Source organism: Schistocerca serialis, chromosome 1, assembly GCF_023864345.2.
Source record: "Schistocerca serialis cubense isolate TAMUIC-IGC-003099 chromosome 1, iqSchSeri2.2, whole genome shotgun sequence".
Classification (NCBI taxonomy): Eukaryota; Metazoa; Arthropoda; class Insecta; order Orthoptera; family Acrididae; genus Schistocerca; species Schistocerca serialis.
Window position 1 is genome coordinate 766,061,522 of NC_064638.1, and position 22,397 is coordinate 766,083,918.

At 40.2% G+C, this 22,397-nt stretch overlaps 1 protein-coding gene across 1 annotated transcript; it reads right to left on the minus strand.

Annotated features, from left to right (window-relative positions):
* Nucleotides 1–3,694: 3,694 nt before the first annotated feature.
* Nucleotides 3,695–17,167, minus strand: LOC126431185 (uncharacterized). The gene is made up of 4 exons (XM_050090432.1): nt 17,011–17,167; nt 14,566–15,185; nt 5,047–5,217; nt 3,695–3,784 (listed from the first exon to the last, which is right to left on the minus strand). Exons 1-4 carry the CDS (start codon nt 17,165–17,167, stop codon nt 3,695–3,697), a joined length of 1,038 nt encoding a protein of 345 aa, XP_049946389.1.
* Between the last annotated feature and the right edge of the window lie 5,230 nt (nt 17,168–22,397).

Here is a 22,397-nt window from a genome sequence, read left to right on the forward strand (position 1 = left end):
GGAAAAATAAAAAAAAAATCCCAAAGGAATTTCTTCCCTCAAAAGGAAGGAAATCAGAAACATCAGTTTTTGGCTTTGGGGAAAATATGACTTTAGTATCCTGTGTCCCCAAACCAAGAAAGGCAGTGGTTTTAATTTCCTCGATGCATCACAGTGCTACTGTCAATGACGAAACTCGAAAGTCTGAAATAATTTACTATTATAGTGCCACGAAAGGAGGAATCGATGCTCTTGACAAGAAGTGTATGGTGTACTCTAAACAGAAAGTGGCCCCTTACGATTTTTTGCACAATGTTGAATATTTCTACTGTACATTCATAAGTGATTTATTCATCATTGCCAGAAAATAGACAATTACCAAGGTTTGGCTTTATTAAAAATTTGCAAGGCAGCTGGTTAAACCACAACTTCAGAGGAGGGTCATCAATTTCCACATTCCACTTGATCTTAGGCAATCTATTGCTAGGTTGATAAATTACCAAATCCCAAAGATTTAAGCTGTACCTGGTGAAAGAATAAGGTGTGGGAAGCACCCAAGGAGCAGGGATAAAAAAAAACAAAGGTTTACTGAGCTCATTGTAGTACACCAATACGCACGGATTGTGCAAGGAGTGTCTGTGAAGACTGCCTGAAATAATGTTTGTGATTTGCATGATATTTTTTTAATCATCTTTTGTCCAATTTTTTAATGTTCCTTATATAGTAAATAATAGAAATCAATCTCTATTTTTTCTGATTTTTTATGTACTCAAGTGTTAATTTTAATGTTTAATATCTTGTAATTTTGATTTTTACAGTTTTGTGTTTTGTTAAATATACTTTTTTATAAAATAAATATTTACATTTATTATTTTCAATCCGATTTAGATACCTTTAGATATAATGTAGTTGTAAAAAAAATGGTTCTGATTTTAATTGAACATTAACTGGGAACATTTTGAATTAACAAATGTAATAACGTTAGCAGTTATGGAACAACTTATGGACCATACTAGTTACGGGTTTATCTTGGTTATGATAGATATAACCTGTCTTCCTCATAAGAAGAAAAGTAACAGACAAAGACTGTGATGTCACAGTGTGGACAAGGTTGCTCTGCACACTATAGACGAGGGTGTGCAGTGCACCCCTCTACAGTCATTTTAAAGCTGCTTACAATAGTTTCATTAATTTTAGCATACCAAGGTTTCTAATACTAAGTGTAGTTTTTGTAGTGTCCTAATGTGACGTCTTGGGTGTTTTTTGAAGAGGAAAAAAAAAGACACAGTAGTCTGCTTTAAAATAAAAAAAAAAAATACTTTGTCAGGAAAATACATCACAGAATTTGTTGCTAGATACAAAGAGCATTATGTCATTTTAGCTTTATGTTTTATTTACAGAGTCAGCATGAGATCTGTTTTGGTATTTATCAAAGGTAATTACTTTTATTAATGACTGTGCGTCAAAACCCTGACAAACATATCCGGATGCTTGTCCAGTTATCTTCTATGACAGCGTAGAATTATTATTAATTTCATTAGATGCATCTGCAGCCACCATTCAGTTAATTTATAACTTCTTTTGTTGTGTCCATGTACATAGTCATGCAATATATGTTCCCTCTCTTTTTCTCTATTTTCGTTATCTTTCACTGAGGCTGTATTCCTCCTATACACATTCATGTTGTTTCACATATAATCTAGATCGCTATCAGACAGCACTATCTTCCTTTCTCAACGTACTGTGATCTTTGTATTCTTACCCACAAACATTCATATTATCTAAAATATGCATGCCACCCACTTTATAGTTTAGTTCAGAGGAACACAAGAGTCTCTTGGGATTACTGAAGAATAGGATACAACTCGTCGGCTTTGATCAGTGACATCAGAAGATAACCGATTATCTATGGCTCGAATGTAAAGACATTAACATCTATGTGTAAACTGTGATGTCATTGCTCAAAGCCAATGAGTTGTATCCCTTTCTTTAGTTGACCCAGAACACTTCCAGCAGGTTTTGAGTGAGTTTATACGCCAGTACGAAAGTCCTTCGTGGTGCAGATCTGCTTCTGACAGCGTCATACACAACTAAAGACAAATGCAAACTGTTAATTATACCTATAAAATCTGTTCTTGTTGAGTAAACCAGTTAAGTTCCCTCAGGAGATTCTTTTAAAGTAAACTGGCAATGATTTACTTGGTACACACCGGCATCTCTAAGTGGCAAAAGTCATAAACTCTTGTTTTGCGTAAAAACTGGATCTTACAGTTACAAATTGATTTCATTTCTAATAAAAACATTTCACAAATTTCATTGAGGAATTGTCAGAAAAGTAATGTTGCCTGCCAAACTGATATTTTGTGTTCCACTTCTGAGGAAGCGGTGGACTAAAAGCCTCACAGTGCAACAAAAAAGTATTCACTGAAGAAGTATAATTTTGTTGCTTGTAAACAGGATTGTCAGTATGTTTCTCCTGACCACATGTAAAAACTATAATAATTGCATTAATTTTAGAAATTTTGGAGAAATCAGATTAACTACATTACTACATGTGTAATAGCAATACGGCATATTGCCTTTTTGTTAAAAATTATGCTCAATTTCAGCTATAACTGAGAAAGATTGTAACTGCAACTCCACACAGCGTGTAATGGAGAAACTCAGCATTACAGTTAGATGTGTGTCTATCGTGGGCCCCAAGGAACTTCATGACGTCATCAGAAAGGCTGAAAGTGTAACAGCATTGGCTGGTGACTAGACCTGTAAGCAGCTCTGTTGACATAAGTGACATCAGTAATCTGTTGAACACAGCTTTTATACAGACCTGCTCTCAGCTGTCTTTTTTAGGGATGCCAAGTGAATACAGATTGCTGGAATGAAGCTTCCGTTATGAGAATTAAATGCAGAAACAAGGTTCGAACATAAATAATCCCAATTACGGTGACTTACTAATCAGTGTATTCACAGTTACGGATTAGAGTCTTACGTGATTGATTGAAGCCAATTGATTATAAATTATTAGTTGAATGGCAGAGTGATTTATAGCAAACACATAATACACTTTAAGGACAATGTGTGTAAATGTTTTTTTAGCATATTAACCTTTAACTAACATAGTGGCAAACATGGGACACTAACACCATGGTGCGATCAATCTGACCTCGTAATTATAGGTCAGTGTAATGTTAACAATTTGAATCCCTTTGAAATTCTCTGTTTTTCATACGGCAGAGTCTTTAATGCAATGTAAATAATCATGAAAATACAAAACATTAACATTAAATAATTACTGATATACTGGCGTTCAGACATGTTTACTGTACATTTCATAAACTAATATGTTTATATGTTTTTCATAAGCTAATAATGAAATTAATGCTTCGATAGATTTTGTATTTCTTCTTAAAGAACTAATGAAACAAAAACATGGAAAGTTAACCTGAAAAAATACCTCATGAAAAATCAGAGCCCTCCAAACCACAATTTTTCATAACAGTGCTTGCAGAGCTGGGAACAGCACTGCATGCAATATAGGTCTCTTTCAGATGTAGCAAACATGCAAAGTCTCCCTTTTCTTGCTGGCTGGACAGATTCTGCACATTTTCCTATTCCTAGGACCTAATTCTGCTACCACTACTTCTGTTGGAGCATCGGGGCCTAAAATCCGGCAAGTCGTTAGTCGTAACTCCTGCAGAAGTCGTGGGTTCTGAGCTCACTTTTGCATATGTTTCAGCACAAGACTAAGGGCCAGATCTTTCTGGAAGATACCTCTTTTGTCAGGAGCTTCATCTGATCCACTCTTCTGAAGAACATACACATTTACTGTGCTGATGTCCAATAAACGGTAGAATAAACACATCAGTCAATGTCGAGTTCTTCGACTGCACGAGTACATGGAGCACTTTTTGTCCTGATCACCGACACTTCCTTTAGTGGCATTGTAGTGTGATATTATTTCTGGTTCCTGAGAAGTCAAATCATCCGGTGCTATGATGCATGGAAAAGACAAGAAGAACCGCTTTGCTTGTATTTAGCATATGTGACAACAGAGAGGTGCATTGCGTAAAGTCGTGCAAAGATAAACCAACTGGCCTATGCTTATTTGGTTGGAAGGCTTGCGGAATCTCTCTCTCATTCTTTTTTAGAGTTCCAACAAAAGTCTATACTCTTTTTCCTTAACTCTTCTACTGGCTGAACCAGTTGTCAGCAGTAATGTTGCAATTATTGCCATAGATTGGTTTACACAATCGCAATACAGACTGCGTTGATATCATCAGATTCTTATCATTGTCCAGCAAGTTATCACCACCAGAGCCATTTCCAGTGTACATATACCCATCACAAAAGTAACTGGTCCTTGCATCACACAAGGACATTATTTTTAAACCGTATTTACCAGGCTTCTTTGGCATGTAGACCACAAATGAGCATTTACCATGGGAGGAAATTAGTTGCTCATCTACTGTAGCACATGTGCCTAAATTGAAATATTTTCCGTAATTTTTCTAAAGATAAAAGAGGCTGCTGCAATTTTGTCAACTTTGAGACACTCTTTTCTAGTTCAAAAGTCATCATCTTTTCTCGTTCAAAAGTCATCCAACCATGAGCAGTTCAACAACATTAGGAAACGGTTCCTAGACATTAATTTACATTTTTGCGGTTTGATTTGAAGACAGAAGAATGTATCAGAAGCCCTAAAAAAGCCAAAAGTTCATCCAAATCCAGGTTCTGAAGTTCACCTTTGCTTTTGTCAGAGTAATTCTGCCTGACGCGATCTATTTTAGCATTTATCCATAATAAGATGTGATTGAGATCTTCGTCATCAAAATAGAGATGCCATAATGAAAATGCGTCTTTTGGATCTCCTGTAGTCAACGTGGTGGATGGAAATTTCGTGATGTTAATGGCGAGGAGTTCTAACAGCTCGGATCGGAGGTGCTTTCGTCCATGTGTACTGATTCTTGCCATAGGACTAATTGCTTATACGTTTCTCATCACATGGATCACTACTTTCATCAGAGTAATTTTCTGTTGCACTTTGTTCTGACAAAGTGTCATGCTCACTCGCAATGGTTCAGTTTCTTCAGGATTATCATCACAGTCACTATCGTCTGATTCCGCCAACCATCTGCTCACAATGTCCTGAAAGTTTCGATCTGCGGTGTTCACACGTTGTCTGCTACTTGCATCACATCCTTTACCTGTAGAATTACTAAGTTCGCCATATTTCAAAAGCTGTGAAATGGAAAACATATGTAAGGGAAGCAATTGCAGAAAAAATTACACCAAAACCGTAGTGCGGTCAAAATTACCGCGAGCGATTTTCAAAAGGAAGTCACTCACATTATTGAAGCTCTGGAATAACACCACATGCCGGTCCACTCACAACATTGTTGACGAAAGCGCGCGGTCAACTAGACCGCACCACGTTAGTCACAGGTTAAGTGCAGCTTAGTAATGTAACTACCACTCAGACGTTTACAATATTGAACTACGTATTTGTCTTTGCATCCATACCAGCAGGAGCAAATGCGGAAAATGGAATAAAATATTGTAAAAGATACGTAGTGGAACGCCCCTTGCATTTTTGCAGTTTGTGTACGATATATATACGTAATATGCGTCAAAACACACATCGGTTGCTTGATCATTGTCTAATATATGTTTTCGGTCATGACATAGTGGCATTTTTATTATGAAAAATGCGTTAAATATGGGAAAGTGCACTTAAATATGATACAAACAAAGTATTGGGCAATGCCACACGTCTGTCTGTTACCACAACATTTACTTCAACAAAATTATCGCCGGCCGCGGTGGCCTAGCGGTTCTAGGCGCGCAGTCCGGAACCGCGCGACTGCCACGTCGCAGGTTCGAATCCTGCCTCGGGCATGGATGTGTGTGATGTCCTTAGGTTAGTTAGGTTTAAGTAGTTCTAAGTTCTAGGGGACTGATGACCACAGTAGTTAAGTCCCATAGTGCTCAGAGCCATTTGAACAAAATTATCACTTCTCAACTTATTATAAACCTCAGACTATACTACAGATAAACTTGTTACTCCAGCCAAGGTTTGTAGGAGAAAGGGGGGGGGGGGGGGGCAAATCCAATACAGTACTCTAGCCCAGAAATGTGCTCTTACCCAGTGTGTCAGTGCCAAATTGCCTCGTAGGAGAAGTTAGCAAAAGTCACGGCCCCGCGCATTGGGGCGAAAACTCGCGTCAAGTTAGAGGGTTTTTTTTTTTTTTTTTTGGGGGGGGGGCGGGGTGCAGTCATTTCAAGTACAGCATTTATTTGTTGCAAGTAGACTAATGAGAAAAGTGAATTAATTACCTCACCATTTGGTTAAGTTCGCAGCATTCTGTCAACTGATTAATAATGTTTCTGATGTTAGCGATGAAGAGCAGGGTAATCGGTGTGTCGGAGCCAACCTCGATGGTCAGAAATAGCTTTCTTAGTGATATTTAGTTCATGCAACAAACCACTAGCATGCAACCAACGCCACAAAGCACAACAATTAGAAATGTAAAAGCGAGGGAGTGTTGACGTTGGCAACGGCGATTCAAAAAGGGCAGTCAACACAAGTTCCGAGAGGTTCAAAGCATCTAACAGTCGGTACTTGGAGGCCAACCGTCAACTTCTTTTACAAAGTAGAAGATTGTTAAGTGGTTCACATCAATTTTATACAATGATTCCAAAGTTGCTGACTGAAAAGAGGGAACCACTGTTGTTTGTTCATATATACCGCGAAGTTTAAACAATAAAGAAGTGTGTTGGTTCTCGGTATGTAACTATGTAGGAATCAAGTATTTGTGTTTGAAATCATCATAAAACACTGAAGTTTTTTTTATTATTTCGAATACAGTAGCCATTTATTTAGTGCTCAGAATTTGTTCACCCTTAGTATTGATATATATATTAGAGAGTTTTTAATACCACAATGTAACGTCATCGACTCGAAGTCATATATTAAAGACGAAAACAGAACACTGGTAAAAAACAACCTTGCAGTCGTTTTTGCGTCATAATTTGAGCAATAATTTTGATAGTGCGCTGCTTTGACCCTCTGTCATGTACATTTTAAGCATTAGCACATTGCAGTACCCTACCCCCACTCTCATCCTCTTGGGGGGGGGGGGGTGAGGGTAGGACGTCAAACGGGCCGACTTGGAGCATGAGAGGCACCACAGGACATTTTATTTCCACTGTCTATACGTTTACAAATAAATTCATGAAACTTTGTCAGTATGACCAGGAATAATTTAGGATTCACACTCATAGCAGTGGAAGTTAAAAAACATAACAAAATAATTTTTTTACATATGAAATTTCATCATTTTTTTTCATTTACTATTGGCTTCATTTGTTGCTATAGGTACACTTTTCTTCATAAGTAAGAGAGATTCTTCGATGAATTTTGCACAGCATACAAACCATACTTACAGCTGTATGAAAGTCTAGAATTTTGCAAATATATTAAAAACTGTGGTAAAAATGGAGATAATTAACTATATAGTTTGAGTTTTTTCTAAACATGAAGTTTAAAATGTAAGCTCATTCATTTTTTCATGTTGTTGTTGTGGTCTTCAGCCCTGAGACTGGTTTGGTGCAGCTCTCCATGCTACTCTATCGTGTCCAAGCCTCTACATCTCCCAGTACCTACTGCAGCCTACATCCTTCTGAATCTGCGTAGTGTATTCATTTCTTTGTCTCCCTCTACGATTTTTACCCTCCATGCTGACCTCCAGTACTAAATTGGTGATCCCTTGATGCCTCAGAACATGTCCTACCAATCGATCCCTTCTTCTAGTCAATTTGTGCCACAAACGTCTCTTCTCCCCAATCCTATTCAATACCTCCTCATTAGTTATGTGATCTACCCATCGAAAGCTTCTATTCTCTTCTTGTCTAAACTATTTATCGTCCACGTGAAACGCTTTCCTTGCCATTGCCAGTCTACATTATATATCCTCTCTACTTCTACCATCATCAGCTTTGCTCCCCAAATAGCAAAACTCCTTTACTACTTTAAGTGTCTCATTTCCTAATCTAATTCCCTCAGCATCACCCGAATTAATTCGACTACATTCAATTATCCTCGTTTTGCTTTTGTTGATTTTCATCTTATATCCTCCTTTCAAGACACTGTCCATTCCGTTCAACTGCTCTTCCAAGTCCTTTGCTGTCTCTGACAGAATTACAATGTCGTTGGCGAACCTCAAAGTTTTTATTTCTTCTCCATGGAATTTAATACCTACTCCGAATTTTTTCCTTCACTGCTTGCTCAATATACAGATTGAATAACTTCGGGGAGAGGCTACAACCCTGTCTCACTCCCTTCTCAACCAGTGCTTATCTTTCATGTCCCTCTACTCTTATAACTGCCATCTGGTTTCTGTACAAATTGTAAATAGCCTTTTGCTCCCTGTATTTTACCCCTGACTCCTTCAGAATTTGAAAGAGAGTTTTCCAGTCAACATTTTTTCACAAATTGAATAAATTCTAGAGTTTCATACACCTATACATCGCTTTCTACCTTAATTACTGTTAATTTACAGATTGTTATTGTTATAATAATTTTAAAAATCTTCTCAACAGCCCTTAAAGATTCTCTTCATTTTAGTCTTCTAGAAAGTGACAGATTGTTTCGTATACTCCGTTCATTATCACTTACTTCGTCACTTTAGCGTCTGTTGCCCTTACCACCATTCAGGGTCGTAAAGAAGCATCGAGTGCCAGTCCAATATTTGCATCTTGATTTGGAAAATTATCGGTGATATCTGCATGGAAACCGAAAGGTATAAATAAGAGCGCAAAAAAAAGCCCATTTGGACGTGAAATAGCCGGAAAATAATGATCTTAGTCAGTCATGTATGTACTTCGCGCTTAGGCTTGAAATGGCTGCAGTATGGCAGAGCGAGTGACTATAGTTCAATTCTTTTATCTTGGCGGCTCGCGCATGCCCGCCCAGACGCAGGAGATTGCTGCGTTGCCAGTTGCACACGACGCACGCGCCAATAGAAGCAGCGCCATAGTATAGCATAGTTCGCAAGCTTACGTTTAGGGGGGAGCGCGCAGTTCATGAAGTAAAACCACCACGGCCGCATTAACCCTTTCGCTGCTACAAAGACGTGCTCCCTGCATTCCGCGCGAGCAGACACATCGTGTTCCAACTGCTTTGACACTTATCAATCGATTCCACAACAACTATTTGGCCCAAAAATTTGATTTTTACCCATCTTCTTGACTGATACCTTCCCCCCATAAATGACTTAATTTTGTTTCGATGTTCAACGCAGTTATTATGCAGCATTAAATGTAGTAATCCATTGCACGAAATTTTGAAGAGTTTGCAGAGGTAAAAGTCCATAGAGTATACTTTCCGTGTGGTCGATTTTAGTTGCCACAATGTTTAGCTTATTTAAGTACGACATAGGTGTCGTATGTAATATTGAGAAATATTCCGTCTTTCGCGACTGTAACAAAAGTTTTATTTACACTGAGCACGTTTGGCTTTATTTTAAAGCACTTCAATCAATCAAAAGGAAGTAGACAAAATACATTAAACAAAACTGTGGACTTACTAAAACATTAGGACTTGAATATACCGTCTATCAGTGAAGTGCTCTGAGCTATGTAAACATCATTTATTTGCTAAAACACTGATCTGCCAACACAAACGTTGAATATTGTGTTACCGCAGCACAAAACTACGAAAGGTGACTTGGCAATGGAGAAGACAAAATACTGTCCACTGAAGATGCTTCAAAGGAGACAAACGCGTCTGGTCTAAATAAGCCCCTTATTACAGTTGCAGAAGAGGAATACATTTCAGTACCATTGGTAAAACTGCGACTGTGGAACAAAAACAAGAAAGAGAACATGAGTACCATTGTGTATGTGCCATACCTTTCCTTGATTGAAGTGCTTTAAAATAAAGCCAAGCGCGTCCGGTGTAAATAATACTTTTATTACAGTCGCGAAAGACGGAATATTTCTCAATATTACATACGACACCTATGTCGTACTTATTAAATGAGATATTGTTATACAGTAAATTTTATATGAAATTTAAGTATGTTGTCCACATTTCATTCTCAAAATTGTGGCAACTAAAATCGACCATACGGAAAGTATACGCTATGGACTTCTACCTCTGCAAACTCTTCAAAATTTCGTGCAATGGTTTACTACATTTAATGCTGCATAATAACTGCGTTGAACATCAAAACGAAATTAAGTCATTTATGGGGGGAAGGTATCAGTCAAGAATACGTGTAAAAATCAAATTTTTGGGCCAAATAGTTTTTGTGAAATCGAATGATAAGTGTGTCAAAGCAGTGGGAACACCATGTCCCTGCACAGGCGAGCAGTGCAGTGGTGACAAAATCGTGCACAGCGCGGAATGTGGCGAGCACGTGTCTGCAGCAGCGAAAGGGTTAATGAAGAGACAAAGTACTAGAAATTTCAAAAAATTGCATTCAAAGGAATATAATTCGCGAAGTAAGGCACTTCGATATTGTTTTTAAATAATGAAAATATTAAACCCCACACAAGGTTTAAACTCATAACCTTTCGCGTAGCAGCTCAACACCTTCACCATTACGCTAACGTACCACATTTGGCTACATAACGCCATTAGGACTGTAACACTGTTGGTATGACTATGAATTACTCACGCTTCGTCGAAATACAATAGGAAATAAACAATTACCGCTGTTCTTTATTGCGAAAAAGCGGTTCGTGAGAGTGATACAAACACCTTTCCTTGCTATCGCCTGAATTAGGAGTCTTATTGCTTGTTTGGTTTAATTAATTAATAGAATATGAAGTAATTGGTATAAAGAATGCTTTTTCCAAACTTTCTACAGAAGAATGTCTGCTATCAAGACATTGCTTTTGTTCTATTACTTTATTTATGACTGAACGTTTCTAAAACTGAAGACACTCGACCATGCTCTACACTTCAGTCGAGATGTGGCAACGTCGTTCTCAGTTCATTGGCTGACTGTGTTTTGTGACGTCAGATGCGCAGAACGAACCTAAACTCGGCCGCCAACATAAATGACGCGCTTTTTAACAGCCAGTGCGCCCAAGTATAGTCAGGTCTTAATTGCATAATTTCACTATGTGGCCCACATTCCCAAGCTAGGTCGTTTGCGGTAGCTGACATTTTACCAGCGTGCTTCCCTTATGAAATATAAAACATGAAGCCGAGTGGATGAAGTTTAGTTGAGAGCGCTAATTACGAATAATGTAAAGATGTGCCTGAGTTTTATTGATGGGTAGATAACAGCTGATAGCTCACTCTTAACTCGTTTTCTTCTTCCTGCATAATTTTTATGGGCAGAGATTCAATAGATCTCGATAGGCGGGAAGCTGTTGTAGTCTAAACTCTTGTGAAGGTGACTGTCGGTTTTGCCCCACACTCATATAGTGTTAGTGAGCAGAATCTTGCTTCTGCTTACACGGCACGTTATCATTCGCAAAAGCTCTGTGGGTGAGCAATTGCGCATTCAGCTGGCATTAGCTTCAGTAGAAAACGGACGTATGTTGTTTATGATACTTACGCGTTACGGAATACGATTAAATAGTAGTGTTCCATTTTATTTTGTAATTCATTTTCCCTTCTACACAGACTGAGCAAACCACCATGAGCAGTAGACAGAGATATAGTGGACGCCACTACGCTTCTGGAAGTGCAAAGCGTAAAGCAGGAGATGAAAACGAGAGAAAGACACATGCTATTATATTTAAAACACGTAAACTGAGTTTTTTAATGTTCAGAATGATTTTGCCGAATATACAGAAAATGAAGTACAAAATACAAAATCTGTAGTTGAATATAAGGATGATAGTTATACTACAGAAGATTTATCAGAATATGTAACTTTTCCGATGCAGTTACTTTTTCCACAAGTGATACAGCAAGTCTTCCCAGTTCAGGCGTATCGTCTGCAAGCCAAACTGAATTGAAAAGCATAGGAAGTCCTATCGGCCCAGAGACCTCGTCTTCAAGACAAAGAGAAGTCGAAAAAATGTTACAGCATCTTGAACAAGTGGAACACAAAGTGAAAGTAAAATGTATTCTACCGATATTGGTGAGCGGCCAAACAACATTGACAGAGATTATTGGATTATGAAAGGAAGTAGCGAAGTTCAATATATGAACATTAGTTTTTTGTCTTAAATGAAAATACATGAGAAGCAAAGTAAGCCAATATTCTGTAGAAATAAGCCAATATTCTGTAGAGAGTAGTTTTTTCACATATAAACATAAACTAACGAATAAAACTTACATGAGAGATTGGTTGTGCTATTCAGAAACTAAAGGGCGACTGTTCGGTTTTGTTTGCAAAGTGGCAGACTCGCCACGGTTTACGAAAGACGGATTAGATGACTGGAAGAATGCAAATATTTTTCTGAAGAGACACGAAGAAAGCACAGAAAAGCGATAATTTCCCTGTTAGTTCAGAAAGCCAAATTGAGAACGAACGAAAGTATTGGCGAACACTCTTAAGGTACTATTTCGCTGCGACTGCCAGCCGTAACTGCCGACCGTCACTGGCTGTGTATTTCGTTGAGACTGCTGACCGCAGCGGCCACGCCACTCACAAGGGGAGGCCGCCAATTGTGAAATTCAGATTCGATTCATACTGCGCATAATAAAAGCTCATGGCCAGAGGTGTAATGTGGCAAAGTACCAAGATGCACTTCTCAGCCGTTGTCGAGAAAATCGACAGTTAAAAGAAACCGTTGCGGTGAAATACACTCTACGATTAGTGATATTGTACAGCGTGGTGGTGCAGCGGTAAGCGCTCGGGTTCGTAATCCGAAGGTCGCCGGATCGAATCTCGCTCCATGCAACTTTTTTTTTAGTATTTGTTTTTTGTAATTCATATATATATATATATATATATATATATATATATATATATATATATATATATATATAATTCCCGACAATCAGTTGCAACAATTATGCATATAATAAGTTGTTAAAAGTCGTTTGTCGTGGAAAAACTGGCGACTTCGAACATCATTATGTTTTCCGCAAACAATGTTGTATTTCACAAATGTTATTAATTGTCTTCATAATGTTAACCACGTATAGTTAACGGAAGACGTAGAAACGAATACGTATAGCGTAAGTCAAACGTTCGAATTAGAATAGAGACCCCACGAACACAAACTTGCTGTGGCAGGTATGAAATATAAACTCCGTTACTCGCTCGTTACACTTGAAGGACAGATGTTGAATGGGCCGAAACGAGCCGCCCCATAACAGCGTAGTTGCCTGCTAACTTGGAAAGAAGGTAGATGCGGTCCCTAGCGCAACTTACAACATCGTCGAAAATCAGTGCGGACGGGACAGCTTTGGTACACACCCTGTTAAACAAACGGAAAAATGGAGGCGGTACAATTGGAGAGCGATCCGCCTTCACCAACATGCATAAGCAATTCATTAATAGTTATATATATGTATTTGAATTGCAAAAAACTAATAATAAAAAAATATCGCATGGCGCGAGATTCGATCCGGCGACTTTCGGATTACGAACCCCAGTGCTTACCGCTGCGCTATGACGCTGCAGAAAATCATTAATCGTAGAGAGTATCTCGCCGCAACGGTTTCTTTTAACTGTCGATTTTCTCGACAACGGCTGAGAAGTGCATCTTGGTGCTTTGCCACATTACACCTCTGGCCATGAGCTTTTATTATGCGCAGTATGAATCGAATCTGAATTTCACAATTGGCGGCCTCCCCTTGTCAGTGAGTTGCCGGCCGGAGGGGCCGTGCGGTTCTAGGCGCTACAGTCTGGAACCGCGTGACCGCTACGGTCGCAGGTTCGAATCCTGCCTCGGGTATGGATGTGTGTGATGTCCTTAGGTTAGTTAGGTTTAAGTAGTTCTAAGTTCTAGGGGACTGATGACCTCAGAAGTTAAGTCCCATAGTGCTCAGAGCCATTTGAACCATTTTTGAACTCAGTGAGTTACCTCTGTGAAAGGAACACGCACGCGAGTTCGCAACGTGGATGCTAACACCGTTCTAGGTTTTTGGTGGACGAGGAAGAAGAAGAGGAAATTATTGCAATGCTTACAAGATCTTCTCCCCACAGCATTTTCCAAACACGGAAAAGTGAAGGAATTTATGCTAACTTAGTAACCGGTCACTTGCGAAACGATGAAGAGAGATTCAGAAATTTCTTTAGAATCAGTTCGATTTTGTTTTAAATCTGGTGAAAGAAGATAATAGCAGGAACAGCTGCAGTGCAGTGCAAACTCCAATAGAAGCCGACGAAAAAATGGCAGTGACTTTACAGTAAGTAGCTGTAGAAAAACATGCGTATTCATCAACAATGGTTTAAAAGGGATAATTTTGTATCTCTATGAAATAACATAAATTTCTATTAAAATAATAGGTTTATTTGGAAACGACTCAGGGCCTGTACAGTTTGTTGTTTATTTTTACATTATCTTTACACTGTGTTTACATTATGATTAGTAATTATTTTCAAAAGTAGTATCACCTGCTTGTGGTTCGACGTTTATTAATGGGGTGAAAGTGTACGTATCGTCTCAAACCGATGAAGTTTGTTCGAAAGGGGACGAAAGAGAAGACAAGCCGGAAGGACTGATGATGACAGGTAGTGGCACATGAGATGATTCTGAAGAACTGTCAAGTCTCGTAACATAGCTTAAAATGTCAATTTTCGCTTTATTAATGAGGTGACGTGGTAGTTTCCTAATGGACGATGCGATGCATCTCATGAACAGCCCCACATTATCTTCCGGCTCCCGATTATTAGCCAAGCGCTGCAGCAATCCCAATCGTTGTTGGCCCCTTTGGTTGATTGAATCCCAGTGTGTTTTCCTCGATCTGCGAGCTGAGATGGAAGAGTTGGCAGCAGCTGCGTCACTAGAGGACAAGGAAGCAATGGCTTGTAGAGTGTCAGGCTCTGTTTCATTGGCATTTTGTCCGTCTTCGTCAGATAGCAGTCCTTCAACACTTGTTGGCTCCTTTGGCGGGATACTACAAAAATACGACCGCTCCCTTTCTACATCTCTCAAAAAGTCTAGTCTGTTGAACAACGCCCATTTTGTTGTTGAACTTGGTGCTGCAGAACCTGTTTGCAGTTGTTCTTTTCGAACAGTTTTCCAGTAGTTATCTCTGATGTCTTTCCATCTCTTCTTACACTGGTTACCTAAAACGGAACGATATTTGTTTAGCTGTGTAATTAGGACAAGACATATTATTTATGTCTCATGTATTAATAATAATAATGGTTTGTGTTACAGGTTTCTAGCTACAGGGGAGTGTTTCGTGTCCCTTGGATATGGTTTCCGGATATCACCAAGCTACGTGAGCATCATAGTTCGTGAAACAGTAGAAGCTATGTGCCAACACTTGGCACCTATCTTCCTGCCTCCTCCATCTCGAGAATCTTTCAGGGAAGGCGCGAAAGAATTTTACACTCTTTGGGGTTTCCCTGTGCTGTGATTGATGGGAAATATATAAGGACACGGTGTCCTGTAAAAAGTGGTTCCCTTTTCTGGAATTACAAAGGGTACTTCTCCATAGTACTTTTGGCATTGGTTGATGCGAACTGTAAATTCGTTGCGACAGACGTAGGTTCATATGGGAAGGAAGGAGACAGTGGCATATTTAATAAGTCAGCAATGGGGAAAATGATCATGAAAGGAGACGTGTTTCCAGCAGATGAAAAGCTTCCATTAACTGACATCAAGATGCCATTTGTTATAGTAGGCGACGAGGCATTCCGCTTGTGAAAGCATATTCTCAAGACTTACACTCGCTCGTCTTCCCAGCAAAACCGACCTTCAACTATAAACTGTCACGAGCGCGCCGAGTTTCTGAAAACGCTTTAGGACTTTTGTGTCAGGTATTTCGAGTGTTCTACACAAATCTGAATCTTCAACTTAACACATGTGATAAACTCGTTACAGCTTGTTGCTATCTACACAATCTCCTCAGGGACGCCTATTTAGAAAAAAGAGGACGAGATTTTTATGAACTTGACCATGACATGGGTTTACCACTGAACATTATTCCCCTGCCCCGAACAGGGGGATTCTACTTCTGTGAACCTACAAATCAATGATTACAACCTGGAAAAGAACTATGTCTCAAATGTTGTTGTTGTTGTGGTCTTCAGTCCTGAGACTGGTTTGATGCAGCTCTCCATGCTACTCTATCCTGTGCAAGCTTCTTCATTTCCCAGTACCTACTGCAACCTACATCCTTCTGAATCTGCTTAGTGTATTGATCTCTTGGTCTCCCTCTACGATTTTTACCCTCCACGCTGCCCTCCAATGCTAAATTTGTGATCCCTTGATGCCTCAAAACATGTCCTACCAACCGATCCCTTCTTCTAGTCAAGTTGCGCCACAAACTTCTCTTCTCCCCAATCCTATTCAATACCTCCTCATTAGTTACGTGATCTACCCACCTTATCTTCAGCATTCTTCTGTAGCACCACATTTCGAAAGCTTCTATTCTCTTCTTGTCCAAACTGGTTATCGTCCATGTTTCACTTCCATACATGGCTACACTCCATACAAATACTTTCAGAAACGACTTCCTGACACTTAAATCTATACTCGATGTTAACAAATTTCTCTTCTTCAAGAAATGATTTCCTTGCCATTGCCAGTCTACATTTTATATCCTCTCTACTTCGACCATCATCAGTTATTTTACTCCCTAAATAGCAAAACTCCTTTACTACTTTAAGTGTCTCATTTCCTAATCTAATCCCCTCAGCATCACCCGATTTAATTTGACTACATTCCATTATTCTCGTTTTGCTTTTGTTGATGTTCATCTTATATCCTCCTTTAAGGCTCAAATAAAGGAAATAAATTATTGTTACTACTCGTAACGACTATTGTTGTAAACGTTTGGTGACAGAAAGAATGGAAGCATTGTTGTAGCCTCCATATTGTACAATTTGTCACAGTAGGGGAAAAAAACATGAATAAATGAATGTCTATATGCAAAACACTTACCATCTTTTTTCATTGCTTCTCCTATCTTCTTCCACACCTTATCCTTTGCCACCACATTTCTGAAATCTGTATGCTTATGATCATACAGTATAGAGTATCTGCTCACATACTCCACTAATTGTTCGTCGTCGTCATCGTGAAAACCTTTCTTCGACATAGCGCGTCGTTGATTTCTGCAGTCGTCACACACCTGGCAGTCGCGGCCCAACTGCTTGACTGCTTCTGCAGCGGCCGACACGCGGCAGTCGCGATGACGTCACGACCGCTGACTGCCGAGCAGTTACAACGACGTGTGTTCCGTTGCTTTGCCTAAGAGCAGTAGTCAACTGCCCGCAGTCATTGCCGGACGCTACGGCCGGCAGTTGCAGCGGAATAGTACCTTCAGAACGAATCGTTGCAGTTATAAGTTTTTTAGCTGAGCGAGGACTAGCATTTCGAGGTAGTGATGAAACTGTTCGTTTACCCAGAATGGAAATTATTTAGGATTATCAGAATTACTACCCAAGTTTGATGTCTTTCTGGCACAACATATACGTACTCATGCAAATAATTGAAAGGGACATACGTCTCATTTGTCAAAAACAACGTGCGAGGAATTTATCCATCTAATTGCATCAGCCATACTGGATTATATTATTTGCGAAATTTAGAGATTCAAATACTATTCAGTCTCATTGGGTTCTACTATTGATATGTCTCATGTATATCAGTTGACTATGATAGTGCACTATGTCCTACCATCCGGACCAGTGGAAAGATCTATGAAGTTTTTGGATATGTAACAACTCTCCCAAAGCTATCTTTTTTGGCAGAGAACGGCATTAACATCAGAGATTGTCGCGGGCAAAGCTATGACAATGCCATCAACACGAGTGGGATGCACATCGGCTTAGAAGCACGATTTAAATATAAGTACGCTGAGTATATTCCCTGTTTCTTACATTCGCTAAATTTGGTCCCCTAGTGTGCTGCAGAATGTTGTACAGAAGGATCCATTTTCTTTGATTTCCGTGAAAGCCTCTATACATTTTTTCCGCTTCTATCTACTGATGGGGCCTTCTTTTGAAACACTGAAAAATGATAGTACTAAAATTCCGATTTTGAAAAGGTTATCGGTCACTAGGTGGTCGGCCAGAGCTGAAGCTACAAAGGCGCTTTTATTTGGTTTTCATACGATGAAACAGATTTTGAATGACATATCTACTAATATCAACCAAAAGGTAGAGTGCCGCAATCAGGCCTACGAATTGGTTTTGAAAATTAGTAAGTTGTAAACGGGAATAATATGTGTCGCATGGAACAGGACCCTGGAATGCTCGCAAGCGACTAGCGTTTCGCTGCAGTCGTCTGATCAAGATCTGAGAACCTGTGTGCACTTTATAAATCCGTACATGAATATATCCAAGCAATAAGGTTCACATTTTCAGAAATTTAGGCAAAAGTCAAATCCCTGACCAGCTGTGAATAATATCAGCAACAAGCTTGAAGACGACACAAGCAAAATACAAACTACGACCATTGTAGTGGGTCAACTGCACTCGATGAAGTTGTAGAAACTCAAATACCTGGAGAACATTTTGAATTTCAGGTGTTTATTGTGAAAGTTGACAATGTACTGGCTGCATTAGCTAAACGCGTGGAAAAATACCATCACCTGACTAATGTTTTTGAATACCACGGGACTTAAAATCTCTTCCAGCAGAAGGGATCTTTAAAAGAACCCCTAATACCGTGAATGCTTACCAAGATGATTTAGAAGGGTCGCTGGGTGACAAACTGGTTCAGTTCGCTGAGCGGCCGAAAACAAATATTGCTGCTGCCATTGAAAGAAAAAAGGACGAAGCTTTGGCACTACAAATGTACAAATTATTAGTGGAAAATTCGGTAGGATCGTGTTTTCCAAATGTAGAAACAGCCTTACGCACTTACTTATCTTTAATGATCACAAACTGCAGTGGAGAACGCTCTTTTTCAACGTTAAATCGCATTAAAAATGAATTAAGAAATACAATGGGACAGGAACGTCTAAATGACCTCGGTACAATGAACATTTAATACGATTTGCTCAGAGACATTGATCTAACTTGTATTATTTCTAAATTTGCCGAAATTAAATCGAAAAAAGTTTGTTTATAAGAGTCTTGTTTTATCTCATAAACCATACGCCTAAACAAACCAAGGGTTCGTTGTCAGAATTTGCTTCGTGCCCCGCGCTTGCTTTATCCAGCACTGATGTGGCCCCTAGTGATACGTAACAAAAGGTGTAATAAAAGATGTCCTTTGTCTGTCCCATCAGTGAATAAGAGTCGTTAACGTGGCTCCAGCATTTGGATCGTGTAGCTCCCATTAAGAGTCTGTCGACTGGATCTGGTGTAATCAAGGCTACCTTAAGTGATATATATTTCCTTTCCGTCGTCTAATTCACGGAATTCCATGTTACAGTAGCACCTTTTCTATCCTGATGTGTCAGAATAATGTTGTCCAAAGCGTAGCATCTTAACTTTTATTGCTATCTTCGTTCACTGAGACTGTCAGTTGATGGATAAGAGAATGTGTCATTCGTGAATAGCTTAGTGAATAACACCGTCTGCGATATCCACTGCAGAAAAAAAATGCGCGAGTTGTTTTTGTGGCTGTGATCTTCTTTGATAACTGTTTCCCTCTCAGCTTTCGTTTCGTGTAAGATTTACGAGTTTCACATGTGACTGTATGTTGGTAGTATAGTGTCTCCTAGCCTGTTATGCTATGTAACGGACAGCAAAGCTTTGCAGTCGGGCGTAACGAATAGACGAGGGATCTCGCGAATTCTGACACCGACCACACCTGTTGACAAAACATTGCAGTGGGAACACATTCGTACGATCTCTCAAGTGAAATGAAATGAACTTACATCTACATATATACTCCACTAGCCACCAAGCGGTGTGTGGCGGAGGGCACTATTCGCGCCAAAGTCATATCCCCCCCCCCAATTTTGAATTTGTTGAAAAAGTCTGTAGTGAAACGTAAAAGTTGAAAATGAGCAAAGACAGATTTAGTTTCTGAACGTTCCTCTGCAGACTTAAAAGATTTACTTCTGTCCTATAAATAAACGTTGATATTCCAGAATGAGATTTTCACTCTGCAGCGGAGTGTGCGCTCATATGAAACTTCCTGGCAGATTAAAACTGTGTGCCCGACCGAGACTCGAACTCGGGACCTTTGCCTTTCGCGGGCAAGTGCTCTACCAACTGAGCTACCGAAGCACGACTCACGCCCGGTACCCACAGCCTTACTTCTGCCAGTACCTCGTCTCCTACCTTCCAAACTTTACAGAAGCTCTCCTGCGAACCTTGCAGAACTAGCACTCCTGAAAGAAAGGATATTGCGGAGACATGGCTTAGCCACAGCCTGGGGGATGTTTCCAGAATGAGATTTTCACTCTGCAGCGGAGTGTGCGCTGATATGAAACTTCCTGGCAGATTAAAACTGTGTGCCCGACCCTGACTCGAACTCGGGACCTTTCAGGAGTGCTAGTTCTGCAAGGTTCGCAGGAGAGCTTCTGTAAAGTTTGGAAGGTAGGAGACGAGGTACTGGCAGAAGTAAGGCTGTGGGTACCGGGCGTGAGTCGTGCTTCGGTAGCTCAGTTGGTAGAGCACTTGCCCGCGAAAGGCAAAGGTCCCGAGTTCGAGTCTCGGTCGGGCACACAGTTTTAATCTGCCAGGAAGTTTCAACGTTGATATTTTTAATTTTGTGTTTATATCATAGTGTGTATTTCCCCATGCAGCAAATGTCTTTTAACAAAATGATTTAATGAAACCAAAGTACTTTGTCTTTTAACAAAATGACTTAATGAGACGCAAGTACTTTCTGTTATGTACACTGTTGGCCATTAAAACTGGAATGTCATGAAGACACAATGTAACAAATGTCGAACAGTTACATGTTCGGAGATGCAAATGATAAACATTTCAAAGCAACCGCAAGGAGTAGGAGTAACGCCATCTAATTTTTTTATGTAAGGACAGATGACGCAGCGGGTCCTCGTCCAGAAATCGCATTTGGATGATGGTTGTTTGTGACAAGATAGTGTTAATCCTCATGTTAGGAAGTAGAGACCAGCGGTGGTCGAAATTCTACAGCGGCAGAATCATGGCCTATGTGAACAGCACTTTATCACAGTCTAATATATACAGTCGCGACTCTCTCGCTGATTTTTGTTATACACAGCGACAACAGCGCCACAAGCGGTGGAGAAGCTACGCTGCTGAATACGGTGATCAGTAAATGTAAACAGTATCCAGAATGAGATTTTCACTCTGCAGCGGAGTGTGCGCTGATGTGAAACTTCCTGGCAGATTAAAACTGTGTGCCCGACCAAGACTCGAACTCGGGACCTTTGCCTTTCGCGGGCAAGTGCTCTACCAACTGAGCTACCGAAGCACGACTCACGCCAGGTACTCACAGCTTTACTTCTGCCAGTACCTCGTCTCCTACCTTCCAAACTTTACAGAAGCTCTCCTGCGAACCTTGCAGAACTAGCACTCCTGAAAGAAAGGATATTGCGGAGACATGGCTTAGCCACAGCCTGGGGGATGTTTCCAGAATGAGATTTTCACTCTGCAGCGGAGTGTGCGCTGATGTGAAACTTCCAGGCAGATTAAAACTGTGTGCCCGATCGAGACTCGAACTCAGGACCTTTGCCTTTCGCGGGCAAGTGCTCTACCAACTGAGCTACCGAAGCACGACTCACGCCCGGTACTCACAGCTTTACTTCTGCCGGTACCTCGTCTCCTACCTTCCAAACTTTACAGAAGCTCTCCTGTGAACCTTGCAGAACTAGCACTCCTGAAAGAAAGGACATTGCGGAGACATGGCATAGCCACAGCCTGGGGGATGTTTCCAGAATGAGATTTTCACTCTGCAGCGGAGTGTGCGCTGATGTGAAACTTCCTGGCAGATTAAAACTGTGTGCCCGACCGAGACTCGAACTCGGGACCTTTGCCTTTCGTGGGCAAGTACTCTACCAACTGAGCTACCGAAGCACGACTCACGCCCGGTACTCACAGCTTTACTTCTGCCAGTACCTCATCTCCTACCTTCCAAACTTTACAGAAGCTCTCCTGCGAACCTTGCAGAACTAGCACTCCTGAAAGAAAGGATATTGCGGAGACATGGCTTAGCCACAGCCTGGGGGATGTTTCCAGAATGAGATTTTCACTCTGCAGCGGAGTGTGCGCTGATGTGAAACTTCCAGGCAGATTAAAACTGTGTGCCCGATCGAGACTCGAACTCAGGACCTTTGCCTTTCGCGGGCAAGTGCTCTACCAACTGAGCTACCGAAGCACGACTCACGCCCGGTACTCACAGCTTTACTTCTGCCAGTACCTCATCTCCTACCTTCCAAA